Source organism: Polyodon spathula, unplaced genomic scaffold (assembly GCF_017654505.1).
Source record: "Polyodon spathula isolate WHYD16114869_AA unplaced genomic scaffold, ASM1765450v1 scaffolds_766, whole genome shotgun sequence".
NCBI classification, from domain to species: Eukaryota; Metazoa; Chordata; class Actinopteri; order Acipenseriformes; family Polyodontidae; genus Polyodon; species Polyodon spathula.
Window position 1 is genome coordinate 116,187 of NW_024472254.1, and position 12,864 is coordinate 129,050.

A 12,864-nucleotide genomic window follows, 5' to 3' on the forward strand; every position below is an offset into this window, starting at 1 on the left:
TCCGATGCAGCACAGGAAGTGAGTATTCAAGGGGGATCCTAATTTGTGTTGCACTTCCTGTAGCTGCAGGTCAGCTTCACTTGCATGATCTTAATTCAGACCAGACCTGTGCAGATCTGTGATCAGAAAGCAATGTGCAGAATTCAATACATGAATATATTTAGGCTAACAATAATCATAATGACAGAGATGATGTCATACTTGAAATAGTAGAACACACAACACAGTCACGCTTGCACTGGTTTAGTTACCGCTATTGTTATGTGAATTTATTAATAGTTTCCCGTGAGCCTTCACCCTCTAACATTGCTGCTCTGCGTTTGAATCTTTTAAATCTTGCGTTGCTGAAGCTGGGATATCTCTGGCGTTGTGAAGCCATCTAGTGTCCCTCTGCTGTAAATGCAAGCGAGAGAGCGCGATTCTGAGAGGCGAGTCCAGGCAGAACATCAAACAAAGAGAAAGGAAGCTGCCGTGCAGCGCTAGGGCCGCTCTGCCTTAGTAAACATGCACAGGGGATCGGTTACAGTGCTGCTCACACATGCACAACTGCTTCAGACTGGGCAGGCTAACATTTAAATACAGCCCGGCGGATTCGGGTTTTTTTTCGGCTCTCAGTTCCATATTTCAGAAAATGTTAGAATAAACCCGCCCCCGTAATTCCAGCTGGTTGATTGGGCAAGAGCGCGGCAGCTGTGGCTTTGATTGGTCAGCACGGCAGTCCGTCACTCGCGTTGTCAAGTTCCTGGATGAACATGGCGGCGGTGGCAGCAGGTGGGTTTGAACGGCACTGCCACGGTAACGGCTCTCTTGTTTCAGAGTGCGCTTTTGAAACGTGTTGAAACCGAACCGGGTTCGGTGGAATGATATGGGTCGGTATGTGCCACGGTTCGGTACGCGCGCTGGTCAAAACAACCAGTTGCAGAATTGCTCGCAATAATAATAATAATAATAACAGCACGCCCATTTATTGCAAATGGATGAAAACACGACCAGCAGTTTTTGAATTCAATGCAAATTATCATAAGGGCGAGCGTGTGAAACGGTGCAGCCTGCACTGCACACGTGTGTCGGAGCCGAGGATCGGGTGCGCTCGCTGACTGAACAGCCGGTGCTGCTGATCGATGCGGTCAGGACCCACCCTGGCTGCTCCCTCGGGAATGACCAGGGATGCGAGTCCTGTAAACGCTGACTGACCCCCCGCATCGTGTTCAGTGGATCAGAGTGGTGCCGTTTTATTTTGCATTACTGTTTTTGTGATGATGCTGGCGTGCTGTTTCATGGGTTTGCTCAATAAGTGTTGTGAAAGGAATCGGAATTGATTAAAAGGAAATGGGACCAGGAAAAAAAGATATCTGCCAACGGTATTCTCTTTCGACAGAAAAGCGGCGGGGCAGGAATGCAGCTCTGTCCGTCGCGGCGATTGCGATCGTGGTGGGGCTGCCCCTGTGGTGGAAAACCACGGAGACGTACCGCGCCTCGCTGCCCTACAGCCAGATCAGCGAGCTCGACACGCTGCGGGTGAGTCTAAGCAATGCTGCCTCTGCTGAATCTGCTGTGACACTGGCCAGGCTTCTCAAGTGCATGCTTGGTGTTGCTGGTTTGAAGTTTGTGTGTGTGATTTGCAGCTGCAGCTGACAGTGGAGCTAGAGGTGGTCTTCTCCAAGGGCAGTCTAACAGCAGAGCAGCAGAAGACAGCCCAGCTGCAGCAGAGCCGCGAGGTGGAGCATCTGCTCAACTGTGAGTGGCTTTTCTTCACACAGTGTTGCCCTTCTAGGCTCTTTCTCAGAGTCACCGCTGGGTGGCCTGTATGGCTTCTCGCATGTCATATCTCTCTCTCTCTCTCTCAGCTAAAACAGAACTGAGGTACAAATACGAGACCAAGTATCGCACTGCTACTGTGATGGAGGACGATGCACTAAGACTGGAGAGTGTTGAAGGTATGAGGCGCCCTGCACTGCACTGGGTTGCACTGGGTTATATTGGGTTGGATTGGCTTATATTGGGGTGCACTGGGTTGGATTGGGTTGTAGTGGGTTGCATTGGGTTATATTGGATTATATTGAGTTGCATTGGGTTATATGGGGTTGGATTGGGCTGCACTGGGTTGGATTGGCTTATATTGGGGTGCACTGGGTTGGATTGGGTTGTAGTGGGTTGCATTGGGTTATATTGAGTTGCATTGCGTTATATTGGGTTATATTAGGTTGCACTGGGTTATATTGGGTTATACTGGGGTACACTGACAGTGTTTGTGTTGTGTTTTCAGCAGCCGATGTGTCCCTGTCCAAGCTGAATGAAAGCCCCTCTGGCTCGCTGGTTATCTACGTGATCCCAGAGACCTCTGCACTCCTCCCCCAGGTAGAGCAGGGCATGGGGGGCTGTATGGGAGATCAGTTAGCACTAACATCCATGTAGCAGCAAGATTTAACACACAATGAATGCATTCATTCAAACTGGCATGAAAACAACTACAGGATGTCAGCAATATCTATATCTCAGGATTCTTCCCAGTCTCCCTGTGTGTCCATTAAGAAAACAGCAAGAGGATGGCTCTGCTTTCCTCACACCGAGTCAAGGGAGGAACCAGGAGCTTCATTCCAACCCATACAAACAGCTCCGGGCTTGTTTAAACCTGCAGCGCCTGTTCTCTCCACAGGGGGTCAGCGTGTACGTTGGGAAGCACAGGACAGCGCTGCTGCGGACCCTCCAGGACAAACGGGCGAAGCTGGGGGATGTGCTGAGGGGGCTCCAGCCTGACATCCAGAGGGTGGTGGAGACCATGTCCTTCTCCAACGGCGACATCAAGGCAGCGCTGAGCGACCGCGTTCCTGTCAGGAAGCTGGGCAAGGAGAGCCTGGCGGACAGCATGAGAACCTTCAAATCCAGCCCTGGTGCGTCGCACAGCCTCACGGGTCTCAGGCTTACTACTGTGGGAAGGACAGACTTGTTTCATGGACCATCAGCAAATAGAAATGAAAACACCCCCCATTCTACCCCAGGGACTGTCTCCTACTTGTGACTGTGAATCTGATTAGGCAGTATATTTGTCATACCAGGGCTGCTAGAGCTTGGCCCACCACTGTAGCACTGCATGAAAAGTTTGCTTAGAAGGGAAAAGCATGTGAATTAGCAAGGAGGTGTTGTAGTGATGGCTGGGAAAGCCGAGGGGAATGTTAGCAGCAGTGTGCTGAAATGCATAAAGCAGTTGAATGTAGCAGGTGTGCTCCAGTGGAAGTGAGTGCAGTCTGGAGACTGGTCTATGAAGTGGCACTCTGCGCTGCCTCTCTAACTGAGCCCTTGCGGTCTCCTCTTGCCAGGCTATGAGATCACTTTCAGCCTGTTGAACCCAGACCCCAAGTCTCACGATGTGCACTGGGATATCGAGGGAGCCGTGGAGAGCTACATCCAGCCCTTACTGAGCAAGCTGTCTGGAGTGGCCAACTTCTCCGTGGACTCCCAGGTGAGGCTTCCTCTTTCTGTCAGTATTGAATTGCAAGCACCGCAGCTCGATATCAATGCAACATGTTCAGTAAAACAGAAACTTATGAGAGCTGATTCTAATGCCATGCAATAATAGTAAAGTCATACATTAAGAAGTTACACCTAGGAGTCCTGTGAGTTTCCAACATGTTGACACACCGGCCCCATGAGGTCCTGCCAGGACTGGAAGGGTTAAATCATTACATGCAGTTGATAAATGCAATTATTATTCTTATTCTTATTCTTCATAATGAAAGATACGGATCACTACCCTCGTTCTCTTGTCAGATCTTGTATTATGCAATCCTGGGCGTCACGCCACGCTATGACAGCACAGTTTCCAGCTACACACTGAATACAGAGAGCCTGCCTCACGTCATCAATCCTGTGGAAGCCAGGCTGGGTAAGGATCGCTCTTCAGCCGCCCTCCTGCCTGCCGTAGTGCTCGTGGGAAGACTGAGCATGCAAACTTGACTTGTAGCAGGCGATCGCTTGCTATGTGATTTGACTTCACTGATTTATTCTAAAAGCTTGGGAGCCATATTCTTTAAAAGAAACTTTGGAAAATTCATTGACAAACTCTTCATCTAGAAATCTGTCTGGGTGACTTTTGATCTTAATAAAGTTACTTTTTATACTTCTCAGTTCAGCACAGTGTTTTGTAGTCATTGAACTGATTTAGGAAGTGCTGTCTGCTCTACCCTGTTACAGAAAGGTTGTCTCGGAAGGTGCCTCTCTCATGACCGGCTTCTTTTTCTTATTCAGGTTCCAATGCAGCTTCCTCTCACCCTGTGCTCAACTTCCTGCTGTACGTGCCCGATTACCCGCACTCTCCTCTCTACATCAAAGACCGGGGCGGAGACAAAGTGCCAACCAACGCCTTCCACAGTCCTCGCTGGGGCGGCATCATGGTACAGCACAGCCAGCCAAACTGCTCGGTGAAGCTGCAGAGTCTCAGTGCCTTCTGCATCCAGGAAGCGCGGCAGTGCAGGAGCAGACCTGCGCTTTGTTTTTTGCTGTGGTCGTTGTTGCTCAGTCCAAAGCGTCTGTCTTGTTCTTTGTCCCCGTCAGGTGTACAACGTGAATGAGACGTATACAGACCCCCCTCGGCTCCCAGTTCACATCAGCATCGACATGGTTCGGGTTATGGAGGTGTTCCTTGCACAGTTAAGGTAAAGTTATCATTTTGTATTGAACACAATGTGTGTGTGTGTCTGTGCGAGATGGGATTGTGCTGCAGATTGCAGTGTGTTGCGCTCTTGTGTTTGAGATGTCTCTCTGGTCCCAGGTTGCTGCTGGGAGTGCAGCAGCCCCACGCTCCGGCTGATTTCCTCCTGCAGAGCCCCGGGAACGAGGGGCTGACAGACTGGGAGCTGGACCGTCTGCTGTGGGTACGGACCGTGGAGAACATCGCCACGGCAACCACCACCCTCACCTCGCTCGCCCAGCTCCTCGACGAGATCGGGAACATCGTCATCAACGACAACATCGCCTCGGAGGTAGGGCCTGTGGGGCACCGCGTGCTGCTTTGCTCCCTGGGGCCTCTGCTGTCCTCAACACTTCCTTTGCAACTTGAAATCCAAACCTTGGCTCTTAAATGGTTACATTTAATGAGAATTGTAATTTTTGCAGTTAACATTTTTAAATTTAAATTGTTAAATTTAATAAATATTGAAGTTTAAGAAATCTTACACTTATTTTGAATCCCACAGCATATGATACTGTGGAATAAGCACGCTGTATCGTAATGTATTTTATTGTATTGATTCTGTCTCAGGTGTACAGTGCTGTTACCTCCGTCCAGGCTGCTATAGCAGAGCTGGAGGCTTGCAATCTGGGCTTGGCCTTTCAGGCCAGCAAGGAAGCGACCCAGTCCTCTGAGAAAGCCTTCTTCGACCCCTCCCTGCTCCACCTCCTCTACTTCCCAGACGACCAGAAATTTGCCATCTACATCCCACTGTTTCTGCCCATGTCTGTGCCTATTTTGCTGTCCCTACTCAAGATCGCCAGCGAGCACCGACAGAGGCGTAAAGAGCCAGCCAAAATAGATTAGTAGTAAGTAGATTACCTGATGTTACACTACACAACGTCTATACTCGAGGCTGTCAATCAGCAACTTCTTTTCAATTACAAATGTTTGAAGTCACAAAGCACTTGCCATTCTGTGCCCATGATCCAGTGGTTTTAAGACATGTCTGTTTAAGTTATTAAAAAGCAAGATCTACCTTTTGTAATGTTATTTTTTAAATGCTCTTTATAAAAGCATTTTGATTATTTAAAAATGTATATTTGTTTTTAAGTTTCAGACTGTGCAGCTTTGGTGTCTGTACAGTAACCCTGCTTGTGCAGGTGTCCCCAGAACAAGCAAACAAGAACTTTTTTGGTTAGAGTTGTTTATTTAAATGAATGAAATAAAGATGGTAAATACTGTACATTAAATTGTGAATGTTGTACCTGCTCAGTGCCTATGGAGTACAAGGCAGATCACCAATAAACATCTCAGTTGGGAAATCCAGATTAACAGAAGTAATGATGACAGTGCATTTAAAAATGGGTTTCTTTTTGCTTTCAAACCAATTAAACACCAGAGTGAACCTTGACTTACCGGTCTCCTACCCGAATCAGACAAGCCCGAGGAACAGATCAGCCTGGGAGAATGTTCCGAGACCCCCCCCCACCCCCCCACAGCAGCTCAGCTTGGTTATACTGCACTGCAGTTTCCAAATCCTCAATCCAGTGGCAGAATGAGAACACTGTCCCTGCTTACTACACTGCTAAACACTAAGAGATGAGAAGAACAATCAGACAAATACATCATTTTCTTTCAAGAGTTTTATTGTGAAATTAAATCAACACTACAAATGAAGCCTCGTTGTATGCCAATAGAAGACCTGTTTTACCCGTTATGTTTAAAATAATGGTGGAAGCCAATTCAGGAAAAAAAAAAAAAAAAAAGTTATAAAAATAAAAAAGCACCAATTTTACTTGAATGACTCAAAAGCCCATCCCTCCCCACTTTCTCCCTTCCCCACCCCGCCCGCCGTTTTAAAATTTACCAAACTCCTCATGCGGATTCCATCCAAGGAGATTGCTCCTGGTTCCTGGTCCTCGCTTTGCTCCTCTTACCAAAAAAAATCCCATGACCGTGCATCTGTGGGGGGTGTGCCAAAACTGACCAATTACAAAATAAACAAAAATAATGGAGGGGGGGGGGGGACTGAGACTATTTTATTTTAGAATAGCCAATTGAAAGAGGGGTGGGTTTGAATTCCATGAAAATGCGGTTTGGTTGGGGGGGAATCCACTCCTACGGTTCCCGGTAAATTGATCCCGCTCCATGAATCCATCCTTCCCTATCCTATCCTGATTATGAACTGATCCAATGATCCGGCTCCAAGGATTGAGATCCAGGGAGAGCCCCTCCTCCAATCCAAACCTTTAAATACCAGCAAAACCAAAAAGAGGAGGCAACAAGTTAGAATCAGAACTGTAATCAAACAGGGTTTGTTTTGTTTTTAAAAAAAATAGATCAAATTTAGGGGAGGAGATCATATGGCTGGTTAACTAAAACAAAAAACACATCAACGCATGATGCCAGACAATGATCAGCTCCCAAAGCAAGTGAATGGTGCAGCAATCCAATGCAAATGTGTTAACAGATCAGGCCACTATTCAACTTCAAAGACTGACTTACTGTTTAAAACATGCTACTTATTGGTACATAGACTTGTGCCATTTTGAGGTGTGTATCAAGGTACTGCAGAGACATTAAACAAATCACTTTGTTTAAGCTTGCAGGGTATTTACTGTCTGTTTGCACAGAGGACCATCTTCGGTCTGTTGTAGAAAAAAAAAAAAAAAAAAACACAAGTATACTGTCGATATAAATGTGTTTACATTCCTGCACACCAGTGAGCTAGCTACAGGTTACAATCGGTCATGAACACTTACAAACAAAAACTGCTCAATATGGTGCACAAGCAATGCTACATCCAGTCAGACAGAGGGCATGCAAGCTTAGCAGTACTGAGAAGTGAAATTACACAGAAAAATAAAGCAAGGGACTTTAAAATTGCCAAAGCGGTTAGAACTACATGTAGGAAAACACACCACACTTAACAAGCAGTACTGTACTTTAAAGGTTCAGTTCAATGCAAATGTAACCAAGTACCACTGTATTATCTGTTCAGATTCAATACTGCCAAGTTTAAAGGTGACCGCAGCGCTTGGTGTCATACCATTGCCTCCATTATTGATCTGACTGCGCCTCCTCAAATCCTCCTCCAATCTGACAATCCTAATTTGAATGAATTGTGCTTCACAATCCTTTATTCCAATGCATTCTTTAATCCTTCTCGTCTGATAATGTCTATAGAAAGACACATGAAAAGGTGAAATAAAATACATATTGCAATAAAGATTCCCACCCTCCAAACAAAAGCAGGTTAGGCACATCCTAGTCACTCAAACTCATAACCCCCCCCAAAAGAAAAACCCCAGAATATTTAACAAACATACAAAGCAATACCACAGGTTTACTTGAGAGCGTTGGATGCACTTTAAAAACTAACTACGGTCTTCAATTTGTGAAAACAAAATGTTTGCCTTGCCTGTACATTCAGTTAAAATACAGTTTATCAAAATGAAAAAAAAAAGTGACAGGAAATACAAATTTAAAAAAATAGGGGGAATGTTGACATCAGGAGCAAAACTTTTTACCAATTAAAAGCAGGCCACTATCAAATAACAAAAATGCAACTTCAAAATCTGTAGCAAACTTTAATAAAACAGAAAAACAAACAAAAAAAAAAAACGGGTTTGGTTGGTTTATCTAATGTAAAAAAAAAAAAAAAAAAAAAAAAGCGTGCCATTACAAAGCGATCCACTGAACAGCAGCAGCAAGCCGATGCTGCTTCTCTAATTCTAAGTACGGGATCGGGAGCGGCTGTGGCGGGGGGAGTAGCGGGGGGATCCTCTGCTTCGCCGGGGGGAGTAGCTGCGGCTGCGGCTGTTGCTTCTGCTCCGGCTCCTGCTCCTGCTTCGGCTCCGGGAGCGAGATCTTCCGTAGCTGGGGCTCCGGGGGCCGTCGACTTTCACGCGGATGTACGCGGTTTCTCCCTAAGCGGACATGGAGAGAACTTTCTGATGAAAAAGCAGCCCTGTCCAAACTTTCCAGAGCAACACTTACCAGAAACAACAACTTCTACTTCCATCTACTAGTACAAACAATGGGTTTTCATGTCTCAGGCCCTGATACAGTATTGCAAGCGTCATGATTCCCATCTGATGAGAGTCACTGCATCTGTTAGAAAACACTGCTGAACCACAACAAGTTTACCAATGAAATATACATCCAGGGATATGCCCACGTTTGAGGAGGGAGGGAGGGGGGTGGGAAGAGAAACAGGGAGTTTAGCTATGAATAAAAACAGGAAATCAACAATGGGCAGGAGCATTCAAAATATGATTCCTCTTAAGAGGGCTAGGTTCTCTGAAGCAGATCAGTTGGCACTGGGAAGCCATGCTGGATAAACCCTTGAGACGCTTTGCTTAACACAAGCAGTGCCTGACACTTACATTAACTAAACTGTCCCAGTGTGCAACTCAACTGCCAAGAGGCAACGTCCACCTCGAACATCTAGGTCTCCGTTAGAGAAAGCAATTCGATTAACTGTTTTAAGAGCCTTGGATATATACACCATTTCAATTATATTTCCTTACCTTAAAACTAAAAATTGTAAAAAAAAAAAACAGAAATCCCAACGTTTATCCAATGGTGGTCAAGCTCTAGAATGTCAAACGTACCTCATGTGATCTGAATTTAGTGTTATCCAGTTTTCGAACCGCGTAGGTCATGTCTTCTTTGCGAACAAACTCCACAACACCAGTCCCATCTCGGAAAACGTCAGCATAACATACATCACCTGCTTCACGCATGTGATCCTTGAGATCCTGCCAGCTGCCACTCGGAGGAAGCCCTGCGTGTATTTCATAAAGCACCGGTCAGGTCAATGAAGCACTGGACATTACACACTGTGGAAGAGGCGGCACTCTGGGGCTTACCTGAAACAATGACTCTGTACTCGGAGCGCCGGGACGGAGGTCCGTATCTCCCCCGGGGTGCTCCACCTCCGCCCCCTCCTCCTCCCCCACCACCACCTCCTCCGCCCCCTCCTCCTCCGCCGCCGCCTCTGCCAGCGCCCCTGCCGCTTCTAGGAAACTCAACTCGCAGGCGGTACCCGTCATAGTCGTACCCATCGCGTCCGTACACTGCGTCCTCGGCGTCTCTGAAAAGAACACGTTGAGACAACTTCTCAATCAGTACCGAGCAAGCAACCACTGCACAGCGAGCACCTTGCGGTTCATTTCATTCACCATACCCGCGTCGCTCACCGCTTCCTAAAACTGTTTAAAAAAATCAAACAGTTTGTGTTAAGTTGCCCCACCAATGCGCATTAATATAGATAGGAAACTTAACCTGGTACAAGCGAACAAACAGTGACTCAGTGGGGGGCATATTGCAAGTGGTTTGGTTAATCTAATTTTGATTCCCCCCCCCAAAAAAAAAAAAAATTAAATATAAACCTCCACCAGGTCTACAGATAGGTTACTATGTCGAGATAGTAACACGCCTAACTGCAAATGCAGGTTCACCGATTTCGAAATCAGAATCCGGTGGAGGGATCTGCGTCTCAAGCCGTGCAGTAATTGTATTGTAAAACAGCTTCAGTGTTATCTGCAGAAGGGTTTATTTGCAAGCAGCCATGCCAGGGACAAAGGGGCAAGCCCCCCCTTTAATAAACAGGTCCAGAGTTCAACAAAGACAGCGTGGTACGAAGACCGGTCACGTGTTAGCCACTGCTGCTACATATAAAAAAAGACATTTTAATACATATTGAAGCCTTTGGAATAAGTGTAAAATCAGCTTTATTTAAATTCAAAAGCCTGATTGCACATCTACGGCGTGGAAAGTCCTGAAGCGGGACTGTAAACCCCGCGCTTTTACTTAGCCGCCCCTCCCTCTAGTTATAAAAACATTACACAGTAAATCAATGAACTTTTCCCTCTCGTTCAAAGTATCCTGCGGATAAATGCACACACACACAATGAAATGCATCGTGCATAACTCTGCAAAACGCTGCTGGATTTGAGAAGGAAGCTGCGCCAGTCCACACGTGCACGAGTCTGGGAATGGAGTCACTTCACTGGAAAAAAAAATAGAAGCAGCAGCTCCAGCCAGCCCAGCAATCTCAAAAACAGGCAAAAATTCAACGCAACGGCTATAAAAAAAAAAAACAGGGCGCGTTTCGTGCCTGCATTCAAGCGGGCTGCACTCGCCACCCTCAAATTAACGAGATTTACCCCCCCGGCCCGGCCCCCCCCGGGCCGGGCCTGCTCTCTGCTCATCCACGGGGTCGCATTTCGTCTCACCTGGGATCCTCGAACTCCACGAAGGCGAACGGCGGCCCGCCGCGGCGGTTCTTCAGGTCGATGTCGCGGATCGCCCCGTACTTGTAAAACACGTCCTCGATGTCCTTGGTGCGGATGTCCGGCGGCAGGTTCCCCACGTAGATGCGGCAATCGTTATTGCCGGCTGGGCCTCGGATCACACCGCCTCCAGACATGAGCGGAGAGGATGAACTGCTTCGCTGTTTGTTTTAAATCGTGAAGCGCAGAGCCAGACAGCGGGTAATGTTGCCTGCGCGTCTCCTTCCCGCAATCCCACCGCTTCCAACCCCCTTCAAAATGGCGCCTCGTCCTGCTCTTTCTGAGCCGCCGTGCGCTGCGCGGAGCGATACCGCCGGGGAGGCTAACTTCTAAACAGCGTGCACATCCGAGTCAGCAAATAGGGCCTGCTTACCACTCCTCAAAAAAACACGCAAACACGCTGCTAACGAGCAAACGAGTCTTGGGTTGCGGTGCCGCTGTAAATTAAACACCCCCGGAATGGACAGCAGTGTCGGGTGAGCTCTGCCCTTTATGAAGAGGGAGCAAGCCTCTCCCCAAAGTGCGCTCAGATTACAGGCAGGCAGGCAGGCGTGGCTCCCGTGCTGGAGATGCGACTTGGTAACCGATTAACATGTATTTGCAAAACCTGACAGTCTTACCGAAAACACTGAAATAAGTCATGGGTCGATATTATTTAAAATGTGCACAGGGTCCTGCCATATTAAGTGAGCGCCCACAGAAACAGGGGTGTCCCTACCCGTGTCAAACTGGTCTGGGAACACAGCCTGCGCCGTGCTAAAGGCCATGCTGCCGGGTATACTGCTCTGTGTTTGTTTCTGCTCAGTGCTGACTGTAGCGCAGTTCTGTTTCGTTTTAATATTGCACACTGTATTATATATGTATTCACGGTATGTTTTAAAATGGTATGCTTTGTTTTAAATGACTATTTTTTTTTTTTTGTCAGAATTTTAAACTGGCAAAAAATGCAGCACGCTACTATTAAATATACGCGAGTGTATCAGTAATCAATCGCCAATATCCTTCTGGCAACAACAAAATAAAAGATTCGAATTATATTAATCAGCTTTGCATTTCGTATTTGCTTCCCCTCTATGTGCAGTTTTCCGTGCGCCGGATCGAACAGACACCTTCGCTAAAAACACTGCTTTAGAGTTGCGGTATGAGGTGTAAATTATCTCTGACAATTAGGCTGTAATCTGCTTTTTTAATAGTTTTTTTTTTTTTTTTTTTTTTTTTTTTAAAGCTGTTTTCAGTGAAAATCAATATCATATCCCCTTCAGTCACTATTTTTAAAAGGTATTATTATTATTATTATTTTTTTAATTTTCAAACAGTTTATGTGAAGTCTATAGCTGTGGCCCTGCCCTAACTTTGAAAAGCAATAACTATATATATATATATATATATATATATATATATATATATATATATATATATATATATATATATATATATATATATATATATATTGCATTATAAACTGGTCCAGTTGTGCACACAGTGTTTTTCAGTCAGGGTTTTCATTAATCTGCTATATAAACTAGCTCTTATTCCACTGATGTAATGCATATTAACTTTAATACAGTTATTGGGCTCAGAGAGCAAGGCTTGTTTGTCATCTTAAGAGCAAGGAAACAAACCGGACAGTCAACACATAGATAAGCTGCATAAGAAACAGCAGCTGAAACAACTGCAGTGTGTTTTCGTGTAAGAGGGATGGTGTTTGAAACTGAATAGCAGCTACCAGTCTAGCACTTCATGTGAGAGCTGCCCTCGCCCCCATTCCCATCTATCGCAAGTCTTTGTGATGGGATTAGTCACTCAGCTGTGTTGTGCAAACAGCCTCGCTTGGTTTCTCCATCAGCAGTTTATTTACAGTATACAGCCCTGCTACAAGCTTTCTATTAGATTTTT

At 46.1% G+C, this 12,864-nt stretch overlaps 2 protein-coding genes across 5 annotated transcripts; one reads left to right on the forward strand and one right to left on the reverse strand.

Moving 5' to 3' along the window:
• The first annotated feature begins 671 nt into the window (after nucleotides 1–671).
• On the forward strand, nucleotides 672–6,662 carry pigs (phosphatidylinositol glycan anchor biosynthesis, class S). 2 transcript variants are annotated; one of them, XM_041241342.1, is made up of 12 exons: nucleotides 672–771; nucleotides 1,379–1,518; nucleotides 1,626–1,737; nucleotides 1,848–1,937; nucleotides 2,267–2,358; nucleotides 2,657–2,891; nucleotides 3,318–3,460; nucleotides 3,769–3,883; nucleotides 4,246–4,391; nucleotides 4,552–4,652; nucleotides 4,769–4,979; nucleotides 5,258–6,662. In XM_041241342.1, exons 1-12 carry the CDS (start codon nucleotides 747–749, stop codon nucleotides 5,531–5,533), a joined length of 1,686 nt encoding a protein of 561 aa, XP_041097276.1. In that variant the 5' UTR covers nucleotides 672–746; the 3' UTR covers nucleotides 5,534–6,662. The 2 variants fall into 2 exon arrangements, with proteins under 2 accessions (XP_041097276.1, XP_041097275.1); XM_041241341.1 differs by having other exon boundaries at nucleotides 738–795.
• Nucleotides 6,298–11,440, reverse strand: LOC121308748 (serine/arginine-rich splicing factor 1). Of its 3 annotated transcripts, none has more exons than XR_005948554.1 (6): nucleotides 10,912–11,440; nucleotides 9,544–9,767; nucleotides 9,286–9,458; nucleotides 8,355–8,598; nucleotides 7,719–7,849; nucleotides 6,298–7,317 (listed from the first exon to the last, which is right to left on the reverse strand). XR_005948554.1 is itself a non-coding variant. In XM_041241343.1 (4 exons), exons 1-4 carry the CDS (start codon nucleotides 11,103–11,105, stop codon nucleotides 8,404–8,406), a joined length of 786 nt encoding a protein of 261 aa, XP_041097277.1. In that variant the 5' UTR covers nucleotides 11,106–11,440; the 3' UTR covers nucleotides 8,320–8,403. The 3 variants fall into 3 exon arrangements, 1 of the variants encoding a protein (XP_041097277.1); XR_005948553.1 differs by having other exon boundaries at nucleotides 8,349–8,598; XM_041241343.1 differs by lacking the exons at nucleotides 6,298–7,317; nucleotides 7,719–7,849 and having other exon boundaries at nucleotides 8,320–8,598.
• Between the last annotated feature and the right edge of the window lie 1,424 nt (nucleotides 11,441–12,864).